This window comes from Rhinoderma darwinii, chromosome 10, assembly GCF_050947455.1.
Source record: "Rhinoderma darwinii isolate aRhiDar2 chromosome 10, aRhiDar2.hap1, whole genome shotgun sequence".
In the NCBI taxonomy this organism is placed as follows: domain Eukaryota; kingdom Metazoa; phylum Chordata; class Amphibia; order Anura; family Rhinodermatidae; genus Rhinoderma; species Rhinoderma darwinii.
This window is the reverse complement of record NC_134696.1, coordinates 1,346,690-1,363,198: the sequence shown is the minus strand read 5'-3', so window position 1 is coordinate 1,363,198 and position 16,509 is coordinate 1,346,690. Positions and strand designations below refer to the sequence as shown.

The window sequence follows — 16,509 nt, the reverse complement described above, 5'->3', positions numbered from 1 at the left end:
ATGGATTTCGGAAACAAAATCTGCAGCGTGTGCAGGAGGACTAAGGCCCCATTCACAGGAACGTATATTTGCGGCCGCAATTCCCCCTGCAAATTTGCGGGTGAATTAATTGTGGTCCCATTCATTTCTATGGGCCCATGCACACGACCGTGGTTTCCTGTGCATTGCCCGAGAGCCCGAACCTCAAAAAGAACGGACACGTCTTATTACGGCCGCATTTTGCGTTCCAGTCTCGTTGAAATGAATGTACACAGCAATGTGCACGGCCTGTGATTTGCGTGTGGCCGCCGGTGACACACAAAGACCATCCGAGCCGCCAATCACGGGCTGTTCACACCACTACGGTCGTGTGCATGAGGCCTAGCGCGTCTCGTCTACTCCTAGAGGTTTTTAGTTCTTTGTTAAAGGAATTTTCTGCTTTCATGTAAATAAAGTTTAATCCTAATATAATGAAAAGTTCTGCAACTTTCTAGTAGACTTTAGTTTCAATTAGTCGCCATTTTCCAGATCTCTGCTTGCTCTCAGTGAATTGGAACCTTCAGGCAACATGCTGTAAGCTTTTTCCATTGTGGATTTCACAAAAAAATCTGCGACAAAATCTGCATGTGTTTCATAGATTACGAGTCAAGATTTTACCCGAAACATTTCAAAGGGTGAAATCCGCAATGAAAATTTGCGACAGAATTGACGTGCTGCGGATCAGAACATCTGGCGATTGCCCTCGGTTACGTGCTGAGTTTTCCGTTACATGTGGAGGGGGTTTTGAATCTGTAAATTGCTGCAGATTATTAGCACGGACTCCACACTGAAAATCTGCAGCAAATCCGCAATTTGTGAACCCCCCCTCAAGTACCGGTAGAGGAACGTGGTCGGCGCGCCGTGCTTCATACGTGTTTTGCTTGTCCGTATATTCTGAAAGAAGGTATTTAACTCGTGGCGCTCACCTGTTTACCCGTTTTTGTTCATGAAGAGATTGGAACCGAGATGGCAGCCCCCCAGAAGACCCCGAGGAAACGTCAAGAAACGCAGTACGTCCATCGGTTGGAGATCTGGGTTCCCATCTGATGAACATCACGTTCCCGACAATAAAACTACTAAGCGGGTGAGTGACGCAAGTTTCATTTTCATCTTTTGTGAATTATTGTTTATATTTAGGGGCTGAAAACCTATACAGACCCAATACCTCTCGCAGCTGAGGGTTTGTTCCAATTGTATCCAGTCTAGACAATCCCGCAAAAATGAAGGGGATCCGCTGACTCTTCCTTCTCTCTGTATGACTAATATACTCTGCCCCCGGCCCCGTGGTTCTGGGGTCTCTGTACATTTACACCTGCACGTCCATACGAGAGGTCAGCAGCGAGATGACACATTGTGCCACCAGAAAGTCAGAAGGAGAACATATGAGATAAATGTGCGGGTTATAAGGGTTCATTCAGAAGTTGTGATGCGGTTATAAGTGCATTGAAAAACCGCTTCGAACAATTGCATGCGTTTTTACTGCGATTTGGTACGTTTTTACATGTGGTTGCAGTAAAAAAGGCAAACGCATTAAATCGCGGTAAAAACGCATGCGGTTTTTGGATGACGTTTGGACCGCACCTCCACCGCAACGTCTGAATGGATCCTTAAATGCAGGTCCTACAGCACTTTCTGCACACTCAGGAGTACATTTTAAAGGGCCAGGACACAATTCTATACACACAGGGAGCAGCCTAGTAAAATATGACATGACGTCGCGTGCCGACACACACGGCTGCATACAATGATTGTAGGATCGATGTGATCATTTATTAATGAGATTTGTCGCTGGAGCCTGATTTTATGTCACTGCTTATCTGCTTTGAGGGCCCTTTGGTCTTCCCTAGTCACTGGGGCCCATACACTGATCCCTTCCCCCACAGGATCATCGCTAATAATGGCGTAAAGCGCGGGGCACCTGCTGCTGCTCTGGTTACGGCCGGCGTTCCTCGTGTCTCCACTACAACAACATTTTACAGAGCGACTCTACCTGTCGTTAACCCTTTGCTTTACCCTGCATTGATCTTGTGTTATATCTTATATTGCAGCTCTAGATGTGAGTGGAGCAGTGTTACCAACCTCATATTCTATTTTTCTGCATAACTTATTCAAAAATCACAGACAGCCAACATATTTTATGGAGAAATTATGGATAAAACCATCATAAATGATAAAGACGACAAGTGATACCGGTCTATAGGTGAGAACAGTGATATCGGTCTATAGGTGAGAACAGTGATATCGGTCTATAGGTGAGAACAGTGATATCGGTCTATAGATCAGAACAGTGATATCAGTCTATAGGTGAGAGTAGTGATATCGGTCTATAGGTGAGAACAGTGATATCAGTCTATAGGTGAGAACAGTGACATCAGTCTACAAGTGAGAACAATGATATCGGTCTATAGGTGAGAACAGTGATATCGGTCTATAGGTGAGAACAGTGATATTGGTCTATGGGTGAGAACAGTGATATCGGTCTATAGGTGAGAACAGTGATATCTGTCTATAGGTGAGAACAGTGATATCTGTCTATAGGTGAGAACAGTGATATTGGTCTATGGGTGAGAACAGTGATATCGGTCTATAGGTGAGAACAGTGATATCTGTCTATAGGTGAGAACAGTGATATCGGTCTATAGGTGAGAACAGTGATATCAGTCTATAGGTGAGAACAGTGACATCGGTCTACAAGTGAGAACAATGATATCGGTCTATAGGTGAGAACAGTGATATCGGTCTATAGGTGAGAACAGTGATATTGGTCTATGGGTGAGAACAGTGATATCGGTCTATAGGTGAGAACAGTGATATCTGTCTATAGGTGAGAACAGTGATATCTGTCTATAGGTGAGAACAGTGATATTGGTCTATGGGTGAGAACAGTGATATCGGTCTATAGGTGAGAACAGTGATATCGGTCTATAGGTGAGAGTAGTGATATCGGTCTATGGGTGAGAATAGTAATATCGGTCTATAAGTGAGAACAGTGATATCGGTCTATAGGTGAGAACAGTGATATCGGTCTATAGGTGAGAACAGTGATATCGGTCTATAGGTGAGAGTAGTGATATCGGTCTATGGGTGAGAATAGTGATATCGGTCTATAAGTGAGAACAGTGATATCGATCTACAGGTGAGAACAGTGATATCGGTCTATAGGTGAGAACAGTGATATCGGTCTATAGGTGAGAATAGTGATATCGGTCTATAGGTGAGAACAGTGATATCAGTCTATAGGTGAGAACAGTGATATCGGTCTACAGGTGAGAACAGTGATATCGGTCTATAGGTGAGAACAGTGATATCGGTCTATAGGTGAGAACAGTGATATTGGTCTATGGGTGAGAACAGTGATATCGGTCTATAGGTGAGAACAGTGATATCGGTCTATAGATCAGAACAGTGATATCAGTCTATAGGTGAGAGTAGTGATATCGGTCTATAGGTGAGAACAGTGATATCAGTCTATAGGTGAGAACAGTGACATCGGTCTACAAGTGAGAACAATTATATCGGTCTATAGGTGAGAACAGTGATATCGGTCTATAGGTGAGAACAGTGATATTGGTCTATGGGTGAGAACAGTGATATCGGTCTATAGGTGAGAACAGTGATATCTGTCTATAGGTGAGAACAGTGATATTGGTCTATGGGTGAGAACAGTGATATCGGTCTATAGGTGAGAACAGTGATATCGGTCTATAGGTGAGAGTAGTGATATCGGTCTATGGGTGAGAATAGTGATATCGGTCTATAAGTGAGAACAGTGATATCGGTCTATAGGTGAGAACAGTGATATCGGTCTATAGGTGAGAACAGTGATATCGGTCTATAGGTGAGAGTAGTGATATCGGTCTATGGGTGAGAATAGTGATATCGGTCTATAAGTGAGAACGGTGATATCGATCTACAGGTGAGAACAGTGATATCGGTCTATAGGTGAGAACAGTGATATCGGTCTATAGGTGAGAATAGTGATATCGGTCTATAGGTGAGAACAGTGATATCAGTCTATAGGTGAGAACAGTGATATCGGTCTACAGGTGAGAACAGTGATATCGGTCTATAGGTGAGAACAGTGATATCGGTCTATAGGTGAGAACAGTGATATTGGTCTATGGGTGAGAACAGTGATATCGGTCTATAGGTGAGAACAGTGACATCTGTCTATAGGTGAGAACAGTGATATCTGTCTATAGGTGAGAACAGTGATATTGGTCTATGGGTGAGAACAGTGGTATCGGTCTATAGGTGAGAACAGTGATATCGGTCTATAGGTGAGAACAGTGATATCGGTCTATAGGTGAGAATAGTGATATCGGTCTATAGGTGAGAACAGTGATATCAGTCTATAGGTGAGAACAGTGATATCGGTCTACAGGTGAGAACAGTGATATCGGTCTATAGGTGAGAACAGTGATATCGGTCTATAGGTGAGAACAGTGATATTGGTCTATGGGTGAGAACAGTGATATCGGTCTATAGGTGAGAACAGTGATATCTGTCTATAGGTGAGAACAGTGATATCTGTCTATAGGTGAGAACAGTGATATCTGTCTATAGGTGAGAACAGTGATATTGGTCTATAGGCGAGAACAGTGATATCGGTCTATAGGTGAGAACAGTGATATCGGTCTATGATATCGGTCTATAGGTGAGAACAGTGATATCGGTCTATGGGTGAGAACAGTGATATCTGGCTATAGGTGAGAACAGTGATATCGGTCTATAGGTGAGAACAGTGATATTGGTCTACAGGTGAGAACAGTGATATCGGTCTATAGGTGAGAATAGTGATATCGGTCTATGGGTGAGAACAGGGATATCGGTCTATAGGTGAGAATAGTGATATTGGTCTATAGGTGAGAATAGTGATATCGGTCTATAGGTGAGAATAGTGATATTGGTCTATAGGTGAGAATAGTGATATCGGTCTATAGGTGAGAACAGTGATATCAGTCTACAGGTGAGAACAGTGATATCAGTGTACAGGTGAGAACAGTGATATCGGTCTATGGGTGAGAATAGTGATATCGGTCTACAGGTGAGAACAGTGATATCAGTCTATAGGTGAGAACAGTGATATCGTTCTATGGGTGAGAATAGTGATATCGGTCTATGGGTGAGAACAGTGATATCAGTGTACAGGTGAGAACAGTGATATCGGTCTATGGGTGAGAACAGTGATATCGGTCTATAGGTGAGAACAGTGATATCGGTTCTTAAGGTGAGAACAGTGATATCGGTTCTTAAGGTGAGAACAGTGATATCGGTCTATAGGTGAGAACAGTGATATCGGTCTATAGGTGAGAATAGTGATATCGGTCTATAGGTGAGAACAGTGATATCGGTTCTTAAGGTGAGAACAGTGATATCGGTCTACAGGTGAGAGTAGTGATATCGGTCTATAGGCGAGAACAGTGATATCGGTCTACAGGTGAGAATAGTGATATCAGTCTATAGGTGAGAACAGTGATATCGGTCTATAGGTGAGAACATTGATATCGGTCTATAGGTGAGAACAGTGATATCGGTCTACAGGTGAGAATAGTGATATCAGTCTATAGGTGAGAACAGTGATATCGGTCTACAGGTGAGAACAGTGATATCGGTCTATAGATGAGAACAGTGATATTGGTCTATAGGTGAGAACAGTGATATCGGTCTATAGGTGAGAACAGTGATATTGGTCTATATGTGAGAATAGTGATATCTGTCTATAGGTGAGAACAGTGATATCTGTCTATAGGTGAGAACAGTGATATCTGTCTATAGGTGAGAACAGTGACATCGGTCTATAGGTGAGAATAGTGATATCTGTCTATAGGTGAGAACAGTGATATCTGTCTATAGGTGAGAACAGTGATATCTGTCTATAGGTGAGAACAGTGACATCGGTCTATAGGTGAGAATAGTGATATCGGTCTATAGGTGAGAACAGTGATATCGGTCTATAGGTGAGAACAGTGATATCGGTCTATAGGTGAGAATAGTGATATCGGTCTATATGTGAGAATAGTGATATCTGTCTATAGGTGAGAACAGTGATATCTGTCTATAGGTGAGAACAGTGATATCTGTCTATAGGTGATATAAACACAATAGCTGCATATACTGTCAACTGTAAAATGATAATAATTACAATCCCAATAATCTGTTCATGCTCCTCCAGCTTTAAAAACCAAAACACAGACGGATTCATCTGTTTTTACAGAAACTAGAAAAAAGTCCCCTATGGACTGTCCAGTAATATATGGACGGTGCGCACCCTGGACCTGAGTCTGAAAAGTCCTCAACTTTCTATGTACATTTTAGCTGAAATGCTGCTCAAAATTGGAGAATATGTGTTCATACCTTTAAATCCTCACCATAGAACTGGACCATGGAGACGTCGGCCACCAACAAAATTTCCACGAAGCGTTCTTCAGACACAAACCTTCTGTGCCGGCCGGGCTGATCGTTAACATCTGGTAAGGAAAGTTCTCTTCTCCAGGCGTTGGCAGATAACTGCGGGGTGTTCTGCAGCCTCCCGGCCTCTGCCCTGTCCTGTCCCTCTGCCGGACCCTCCGCTCCTCTTCTTCTGTCCTCCCCCTCTGCCGGACCCTCCGCTCCTCTTCTTCTGTCCTGTCCCTCTGCCGGACCCTCCTCTCCTCTACTTCTGTCCTGTTGCCTCTGTTTAGAGGTGACAGATTTGTTGTGGTCGTCAGTTTTCTTGCCCCATCTTTGAGCTTTTATTACAAGGTGCTGACCAAGTGTCCCATCAGCCGTCCATTCCTTCATGGGCTGAATAACGAAGCTCTCCCATCCTTTCAGGAAAGCCCCCTGAATCCCCTGACACACACTGAAGGCAGCTAATGGCTCTTGGCTGGAGTAGAAGCAGTTCCTCAGGCCGGTTGTCCCTTCCTCCTCAATACTGTCCTCTCCTAAGTGTCTGATGTGAAGACCTGGGACAAGGAACTCATCATCCGGAGATAGATGGAATGACATCTGCTCACCTAGAGCAGCGAACCTCAAGGTCACCTTCCCATCAGGAGCAGGAAGAAGTTCTGGGGTTGTCACTTCTCCATGGGGCAATGAGTGGCTGCTAAGAAACCAAACGGCCAAAATCACCCCGGATCCCTGGAGACACAAGACGGCCATGGCCAGAACGTCCTGTGTATCAGCCTGACAGGTGAGTGGCTGCAAACGGGGAGGACGGCAAGATGGTCAACGGAGAAAAGAGCATGAAACTATGCGGATTGTGCAATAAATGAGCATGGAAGCTGCTGCGTCCCGAGGAGAGAGGATGTGCCAGCGAAAACGTCTGCACATGTGAATCATTTACAAATGAAACCTGGAGCCGCATGCAGAATATATGACTGCAGCGTCCCCATCACAAGCTGGACTGGAGAGATGTGAGGGGGTCTCGCTTGGACTGGAGAGATGTGAGGGGGTCTCGCCTGGACTGGAGAGATGTGAGGGGGTCTCGCCTGGACTGGAGAGATGTGAGGGGGTCTCGTCTGGACTGGAGAGATGTGAGGGGGTCTCGTCTGGACTGGAGAGATGTGAGGGGGTCTCGTCTGGAGAGATGTAAGGGGGTCTCGTCTGGACTGGAGAGATGTGAGGGGGTCTCGTCTGGACTGGAGAGATGTGAGGGGGTCTCGTCTGGACTGGAGAGATGTGAGGGGGTCTCGTCTGGACTGGAGAGATGTGAGGGGGTCTCGTCTGGACTGGAGAGATGTGAGGGGGTCTCGTCTGGTCTGGATAGATGTGAGGGGGTCTCGTCTGGACTGGAGAGATGTGAGGGGGTCTCGTCAGGACTGGAGAGATGTGAGGGGGTCTCGTCAGGACTGGAGAGACGTGAGGGGGTCTCGTCCAGACTGGAGAGATGTGAGGGGGTCTCTTCTGGACTGGAGAGATGTGAGGGGGTCTCTTCTGGACTGGAGAGATGTGAGGAGGTCTCGTGTGGACTGGAGAGATGTGAGGGGGTCTCGTCTGGAGAGATGTGAGGGGGTCTCGTCTGGACTGGTGAGATGTGAGGGGGTCTCTTCTGGACTGGAGAGATGTGAGGGGGTCTCGTCTGGACCGGAGAGATGTGAGGGGGGTCTCGTCCGGACTGGAGAGATTTGAGGGGGTCTTGTCTGGAGAGATGTGAGGGGGTCTCTTCTGGACTGGAGAGATGTGAGGGTGTATCGCCTGGACTGGAGAGATTTGAGGGGGTCTCGCCTGGACTGGAGAGATGTGAGGGGGTCTCGTCCGGACTGGAGAGATTTGAGGGGGTCTTGTCTGGAGAGATGTGAGGGGGTCTCTTCTGGACTGGAGAGATGTGAGGGTGTATCGCCTGGACTGGAGAGATTTGAGGGGGTCTCGCCTGGACTGGAGAGATGTGAGGGGGTCTCGTCCGGACTGGAGAGATGTGAGGGGGTCTCGTCCGGACTGGAGAGATGTGAGGGGTTCTCGTCCGGACTGGAGAGATGTGAGGGGGTCTCGTCTGGACTGGAGAGATGTGAGGGGGTCTCGTCCGGACTGGAGAGATGTGAGGGGGTCTCGCCTGGACTGGAGAGATGTGAGGGGGTCTCGCCTGGACTGGAGAGATGTGAGGGGGTCTCGCCTGGACTGGAGAGATGTGAGGGGGTCTCGCCTGGACTGCGCCCCCAGACAGCGGTGGTCTGATAGGAGTGGGGGGCAGAGGTGTGTGATCTCCTGTCTTCCTTTCCTTGTATTCCTAGTAGTAGAAGCAGCAGAGCTGGGGAGAGGTCCCGGTATATATACACCCTGAGCTCCCTCCACCCCCCAGAGGTTTATTTTTGATCTTTAGCTCCTCCGTCCCTCCCTCGTCTCCTCCTTGTCATACAGGAGAAGGAGGGGAGACATGGAAGCAAAAAAGAGAGGCTCCCTGTGCCACTTAACTCTTTCTCTGCCCTGTCAGGTCCCGATAAGCTGTGAGCGTGCCCTATGGGTGAGGTGTGGGTGCTGGGGTGAGGTCCTACCTGCCAGGTAACCGCCCGTCTCAGCAGCAGAGGGTTAATGACAAATAGTGAACTGGAGCCGTGCAAGGTGTGCGCCCCGTGTGTCTCCTCCGTGATCAGGCACGTCTGTTCCCTACAGGTAGAGAAGCATTTAGTGACACATGAAGGGTTAATGTCGCTAATCAAGAACATTAAAGAGAAGCATCGGCCGGAGTAGTCTCAATGACAATGAACAATTAACTGGGGGGTCGGGGGTGCCGGTCCCTTGCCTCCGGGTGACATCAGCACTGGCAGCTCCGTTACACTGGGTTAGGTAATAATTGCTCTTCTATTAGACCGCTGTTCACACTGGAGATTCTGGTCTGGAGTAAATCTATAGTAAAGGCGCCCGCTGATTCAGTGCTACAAACCTGAGGGTCCAGTTGTAGGTTCTCGGCCACGGGGTCGGGACCGGGGGCAGCGCGGGGACTTCTACATTCAGAGGCTGATAAGTTGGGACATCATTTCCAGCTCCAAAGACAATAAGCGCTCGTCCACACGTAACGGATTTTCTGCGTATTTTCTGTCCGAAATTGCAGCAAAGTGCGTGAGATTAACAAATGTCATGCACGCGCTGCGGAAAATAATCAGTCCAGAAAATCAGCTGCGGTGCGTCATTTTAGTTTCGCGGCTTTTCAATTATTCCTGCGGAAAGTGGACGCGTTTCCTGCGTTTTTCAGAGGAAATGTCTCCATCACACAAAACGCCGCAAAATCTGCACCTCAGCGGATTGTCTGCTGCAAACCCCTCATGTGTGGACAAGCCCTGAAGCCCCTGCGCACGGGGCCGATTTGTTGTAGGTTTTACATCCGGATCTGTGGGCAGGAGACACGCAGCAGAAGACGGGGGCAGGAGACGCGCAGCAGAAGACGGGGGCAGGAGACGCGCCGCAGGAGACGCACAGCAGAAGACGGGGGCAGGAGACGCGCCGCAGGAGACGGGGGCAGGAGACGCACAGCAGAAGACGGGGGCAGGAGACGCGCCGCAGGAGACGGGGGCAGGAGACGCGCCGCAGGAGACGGGGGCAGGAGACGCGCCGCAGGAGACGTGCAGCAGAAGACGGGGGCAGGAGACGCGCCGCAGGAGACGCACAGCAGAAGACGGGGGCAGGAGACGCGCCGCAGGAAACGGGGGCAGGAGACGCGCCGCAGGAGACGGGGGCAGGAGACGCGCCGCAGGAGACGGGGGCAGGAGACGCGCCGCAGGAGACGGGGGCAGGAGACGCGCCGCAGGAGACGGGGGCAGGAGACGCGCCGCAGGAGACGGGCAGCAGAAGACGGGGGCAGGAGACGCGCAGCAGAAGACGGGGGCAGGAGACGCGCCGCAGGAGACGCACAGCAGAAGACGGGAGCAGGAGACGCGCCGCAGGAGACGCACAGCAGAAGACGGGGGCAGGAGACGCGCCGCAGGAGACGGGGGCAGGAGACGCACAGCAGAAGACGGGGGCAGGAGACGCGCCGCAGGAGACGGGGGCAGGAGACGCGCCGCAGGAGACGGGGGCAGGAGACGCGCCGCAGGAGACGCGCAGCAGAAGACGGGGGCAGGAGACGCGCAGCAGAAGACGGGGGCAGGAGACGCACCGCAGGAGACGCACACCAGAAGACGGGGCAGGAGACGCGCCGCAGGAGACGGGGGCAGGAGACGCGCCGCAGGAGACGGGGGCAGGAGACGCGCCGCAGGAGACGGGGGCAGGAGACGCGCCGCAGGAGACGGGGGCAGGAGACGCGCCGCAGGAGACGCGCAGCAGAAGACGGGGGCAGGAGACGCGCAGCAGAAGACGGGGGCAGGAGACGCGCCGCAGGAGGCGCACAGCAGAAGACGGGGGCAGGAGACGGGCCGCAGGAGACGGGGGCAGGAGACGTGCCGCAGGAGACGGGGGCAGGAGACGCACCGCAGGAGACGGGAGCAGGAGACGCGCCGCAGGAGACGGGGGCAGGAGACACGCCGCAGGAGACGGGGGCAGGAGACGCGCCGCAGGAGACGGGGGCAGGAGACGCGCCGCAGGAGACGGGGGCAGGAGACGCGCCGCAGGAGACGCGCAGCAGAAGACGGGGGCAGGAGACGCGCAGCAGAAGACGGGGGCAGGAGACGCGCCGCAGGAGACGCACAGCAGAAGACGGGGGCAGGAGACGGGCCGCAGGAGACGGGGGCAGGAGACGCGCCGCAGGAGACGGGGGCAGGAGACGCGCCGCAGGAGACGCGCCGCAGGAGACAGGGGCAGGAGACGCGCTGCAGGAGACGGGCAGCAGAAGACGGGGGCAGGAGACGCGCCGCAGGAGACGGGGGCAGGAGACGCGCCGCAGGAGACGCGCAGCAGACGGGGGCAGGAGACGCGCCGCAGGAGACGGGGGCAGGAGACGCGCCGCAGGAGACGGGCGCAGGGAAGTGCGTGACATTTTAACCTTTTCATCCACATGCTGATGAACGTTCTCCACACGGACCTCAGATCCCGCTGCAGATTTGACATCATGTTCATTCTGATCTGGATATCACGGCGCATTTCACCCTTTTCAACATAGAAATGCTGCAAAAAATCCGCTACGTGTGAAGGTGTCCTTAACCCATCACCTGCCAGGACTGTTTCCACCAATAACCTGGAAACAATCACATCTTAGGGCTCGTCCACACGGAACGGAATTACCGCAGAAGATTTCTGGAGCAATTCCGCAGAAACGAGCAGGAAAAACCGCACCATTTCCAGCCTTTTTACAGCAGAAAACGGTGCGTATTTTGCGGCGTTTTTCTCAGTGTTGGGGGACGGTGACGTCTCCTCTGAAAAACGCAGCAATTCAGTCACTTTCTGCCGCAGGAATGGACATGACGGTAAAACACGTGTCGCAGGTGACTTTCTGCTCGGAATGTTCCGCGGCGCGTGGAGGGGATTTGTTACATCTCACCCACTTTGCTTTATTCCGCGGCGTATTTTCCGTCCACAATTTCGCTACGTGTGGACGAGCCCCTGCGGTTTCCCCCCTGATCTTCCATCTCAAGTCTCACAATTGGGCCAGAACAGAGTCCAGAAACCCGGGCCACGGTCTCGTATTGTTGCTGCAGAAAGACGTGGAAAGTGATCGCTCTTAGTATAGCGCCGCCGCCGCCATCAGGGGTCGGGAACTAACCAGGCGGCTTATACAGAGGTATTTCTTTACTGCAGGACCATCGTCTTGTACCTGTGACAGGTGAGGAAACTCATACAACCTGCGCTCATGGCTTCACATTGCTCTTTGACGTGACGATATTATTAACCGCCGGTCACATGACGTGTATTTGCTGCAGGTTTCCGAGGCAGTTTTTACCTGTGGTTTGTGAAGTTTCTGCCGCCGGTGAGATAGGAAAGAAAGTCCAATGTAAAAACCTGCAGCGAACTGTAAAGTGTGACCCCGGCTGTACTTCACATCAATGTATCCCAGTCACTTCTACAGTAACCCCTACATGACCGTGAGCCTGAGCCGCACATCCCATATATATCAGAGCTGACGCTGTGTGCAGCGCTCGGAGCTGTGTGTTACGTCATGGTGCGTGCCTGGATTCTTCACAGGTGGTAGCGCAGTACACACGTTACTCTTTACACTCAATTACACCCCAAGTAGCGGAAACCAAGCACAAGAAACAAGGAATCCCTGGATCTTCCTCCTATAATTTGGGGCACAATAATAAGAGCGCCCTCGGGGGGTTCTGGGGCTGATAACCAGCAGGTGCGGCAGATTTATCGCGTCCGGCCACCATTTTTTTTCACATCCGACAGATTTGACTTTTGTGATGTATCGTTTATAATCGGCATCGTACGCCGGGTCAGACCGGGCAGCAATGCAGGAAGATGTGGACATTTTATTGATTTGGCGCCACATTTTAGAATTGTACGAGGTTCTCAGACGTCCATCGGCCAGACTCGTGAATTTGGGTCACGTCCAGTAAATTGTATCCACAAATCACCCTCTTCATCCTTGATGTGTCTAAATTCCTCGCCATTTCAAGATCTCTACTTGCTGTTAGTGAATGGGGAAAACAAAGTCTTATTTATTTATTTGAATGGGTCTGATTTTGTTTGGGGGTCTTTGGAGTGTGATGAAGGGTGTCATGTGTACCACTCGTGCCGTAGGTTGGGGGCGTGTCTGAATAAATAGGTGGGCATAACATAAGAACATGTGCGTGTTTTGCTGCGTGCGCCGCCTCATGCCACGCTTTACAGGATTGCCCTGACGTCACTTCTCAACAGTTGGCATGATTGTTAATGAGCTTCAAGTGTCCGACAGTCAGCGAGCCCAGTACCCTGGTGATTTTTACAAACACAATGAGATCCATGATGGGATCCAACAACAGCAGGAATCCTACTTGTTGATGGTTTCCAGGTAGCACGGAGTAAAAGCTAAACATAAAACAAGTGAAGGCTGCAAATAAACGTTAGTTATAATGTACGTCCGCTTGTTATCTCCCGCCTGACCTGACATCGGGCATGGGGAGACGCTCCTGCACACTGGGTGCTACAGGTGCCATGGGAACCGTACAACGCCTGAAGAATATCGGAATCGGGTCCTATTAATAAGAATTATTACGATATTTCCAGGGCGTCGTACGGTTGTCGCTGAATCTGCACCGCCCAGTGGGCAGGAGTGTAACTCCACGCCCAATATTAGGTCGGGCCGGAGATCGTAAGTAGATTTACACTTTAACCTTTAAGCCTGTTAATTGGTTATATTATATCGTTGTTCACACATGAGGTCTGATTAATGTCCTGATAAGACCGCACTACGGGGAACACACGGATAATGACTCCATCACCGGCAGAGAGCAGCTCTATATAAACATCAGCACAAGCAGGGCCGGCCTTTGGGGTGTGCGACCTGTGCCATCGCACAGGGCGCATCACTCCAGAAGGTGGCGCTGCGCTGGCTCCCTTTCCCTGCTTGTGTTTCTGAAGCGCCCGGCGACTCTGCAGCTGCCTTTCCGCCCAGGCGCTTCTTCTCTGCTCTCCTCTCGCGCCAGCGATGCATTGAGACTAACACATGACGTATCACGTGACAATGCAACGTGTGTGACACAATGCAGCTCCGGGGCAAGAACAGAGGAGGTCTCACGAGCGCCCGGACGAGTGCTGAGTAAAATCAACCACTGCTCGGTTCCCGGGTCTCCAGCCCGCAGGGCAGCCATTATTTATACATAATTCTCAAATGACACAGCGGCACAGTGTGGGTATAATTGGCCGTATACTGTGTGGGGTGGGCATAATTATACAGTGTGACAGTGGGGGCATATATGGTTGCCATTATATTGTGTGTGGGATGGCATAAGGGGGCATTATTTATACTGTGTGGGGGTCACTAAAAGGCATCATGCTGTGTTGGAGCACCAAAGGGGGCATTATACTGTGGGGGGAGGGTACTCGGGGGGCATTATACTGTGGGGGGAGGGTACTCGGGGGGAATTATACTGTGGGGGGGAGGGTACTTGGGGGGGCATTATACTGTGGGTGGGAGGGTACTTGGGGGGGCATTATACTGTGGGGGTGCACTTGGGGGACATTATACTGTGGGCGGGCACTAAAAAGGGCTTTATATTGTGGGGGGAGGTTATACCTTTTTATGGGGTATTTTTTTATGATGGGGGTGGTGCGCCGAAAGAAACGTTCCCATGGGGCGCGATCTATCTTATCTTAACATGAGCACAAGAGAAACCTGTCCCAACTCCACCGGTACTGAGCTCAGCGCTCAACAGCACTGCTACATCACACGTCCAATATTTACTGAATTCCTGCAGTGTCACACACAAAACATCCGGCATGTGAAGTGTTAATCCCCGTCCTGTGTGTAACATCATCAGTGCAGATCCGGATGGTGTGATAACGCGGACGCACGCATCTTGTACGGCTGAGAACTTGTTTACTTATCGGTTATTACGTAATATAAAGACAAACGTTACATGGAGAACATTTAAATCAATCGATGACTGTAATGTGTGGACTCTGCGGGCCCTCAACAAAGAGACAGAGGGGGACCTTCTCCTCATGATCTAATAGATATGTGACAGGTGTGAGGAGCTGCGGACAGGTGTGAGGAGCTGCGGACAGGTGTGAGGAGCTGCAGACAGGTGTGAGAAGCTGCGGACAAGTGTGAGGAGCTGCGGACAGGTGTGAGGAGCTGCGGACAGGCGTGAGAAGCTGCAGACAGGCTTAAGGAGCTGCAGACAGGCGTGAGGAGCTGCGGACAGGTGTGAGGAGCTGCGGACATGTGTGAGGAGCTGCGGACAGGTGTGAGGAGCTGCGGACAGGTGTGAGAAGCTGCGGACAAGTGTGAGGAGCTGCGGACAGGTGTGAGGAGCTGCGGACAGGCGTGAGAAGCTGCAGACAGGCTTAAGGAGCTGCAGACAGGTGTGAGGAGCTGCGGACATGTGTGAGGAGCTGCGGACAGGTGTGAGGAGCTGCGGACAGGTGTGAGGAGCTGCAGACAGGTGTGCGGAGCTGCAGACAGATGTGAGGAGCTGCAGACAGGTGTGAGGAGCTGCTGACAGGTGTGAGGAGCTGTAAGAAGGTGTGAGGAGCTGCGGACAGGTGTGTGAGGAGCTGCAGACAGGTGTGAGAAGCTGCAGACTGGTGTGAGGAGCTGCAGACAGGTGTGAGGAGCTGCAGACAGGTGTGAGAAGCTGCAGACAGGCGTGAGAAGCTGCGGACTGGTGTGAGGAGCTGCGGACAGGTGTGAGGAGCTGCGGACAGGTGTGAGGAGCTGCGGACAGGTGTGAGGAGCTGCAGACAGGTGTGAGGAGCTGCGGACAGGTGTGAGGAGCTGCAGACAGGTGTGCGGAGCTGTGGACAGGTGTGAGGAGCTGCAGACAGGTGTGAGGAGCTGCTGACAGGTGTGAGGAGCTGTAAGAAGGTGTGAGGAGCTGCGGACAGGTGTGTGAGGAGCTGCAGACAGGTGTGAGAAGATGCAGACTGGTGTGAGGAGCTGCAGACAGGTGTGAGGAGCTGCAGACAAGCGTGAGGAGCTGCGGACAGGTGTGAGGAGCTGCGGACAGGTGTGAGGAGCTGCGGACATGTGTGAGGAGCTGCAGACAGGTGTGAGGAGCTGCGGACAGGTGTGAGGAGCTGCAGACAGGTGTGAGGAGCTGCTGACAGGTGTGAGAAGCTGTAAGAAGGTGTGAAGAGCTGCGGACAGGTGTGTGAGGAGCTGCAGACAGGTGTGAGAAGCTGCAGACTGGTGTGAGGAGCTGCAGAGAGGTGTGAGAAGCTGCAGACTGGTGTGAGGAGCTGCAGACTGGTGTGAGGAGCTGCAGACAGGTGTAAGGAGCTGTGGACAGGTGTGAGATGCTGCAGACAGGCGTGAGAAGCTGCGGACTGGTGTGAGGAGCTGCGGACAGGTGTGAGGAGCTGCAGACAGGTGTGAGGAGCTGCGGACAGGTGTGAGGAGCTGCGGACAGGTGTGAGGAGCTGCGGACAGGTGTGAGGAGCTGCTGACAGGTGTGAGGAGCTGCGGACAGGTGTGAGGAGCTGCGGACAGGTGTGCGAAGC

The 16,509-nt window shown here is 51.4% G+C and overlaps 1 protein-coding gene across 1 annotated transcript in view; it reads right to left on the bottom strand.

Annotated features, from left to right (window-relative positions):
- ADAMTS8 (ADAM metallopeptidase with thrombospondin type 1 motif 8) overlaps nt 1-7,941 on the bottom strand; it is a 47,894-nt gene extending 39,953 nt beyond the window's left edge. Inside the window, exon 1 of the mRNA XM_075839101.1 lies at nt 6,376-7,941. Coding sequence (XP_075695216.1) covers nt 6,376-7,161 — 786 coding nt within the window. The 5' untranslated portion in view covers nt 7,162-7,941. The remainder of the gene's footprint in view (nt 1-6,375) is intronic.
- Between the last annotated feature and the right edge of the window lie 8,568 nt (nt 7,942-16,509).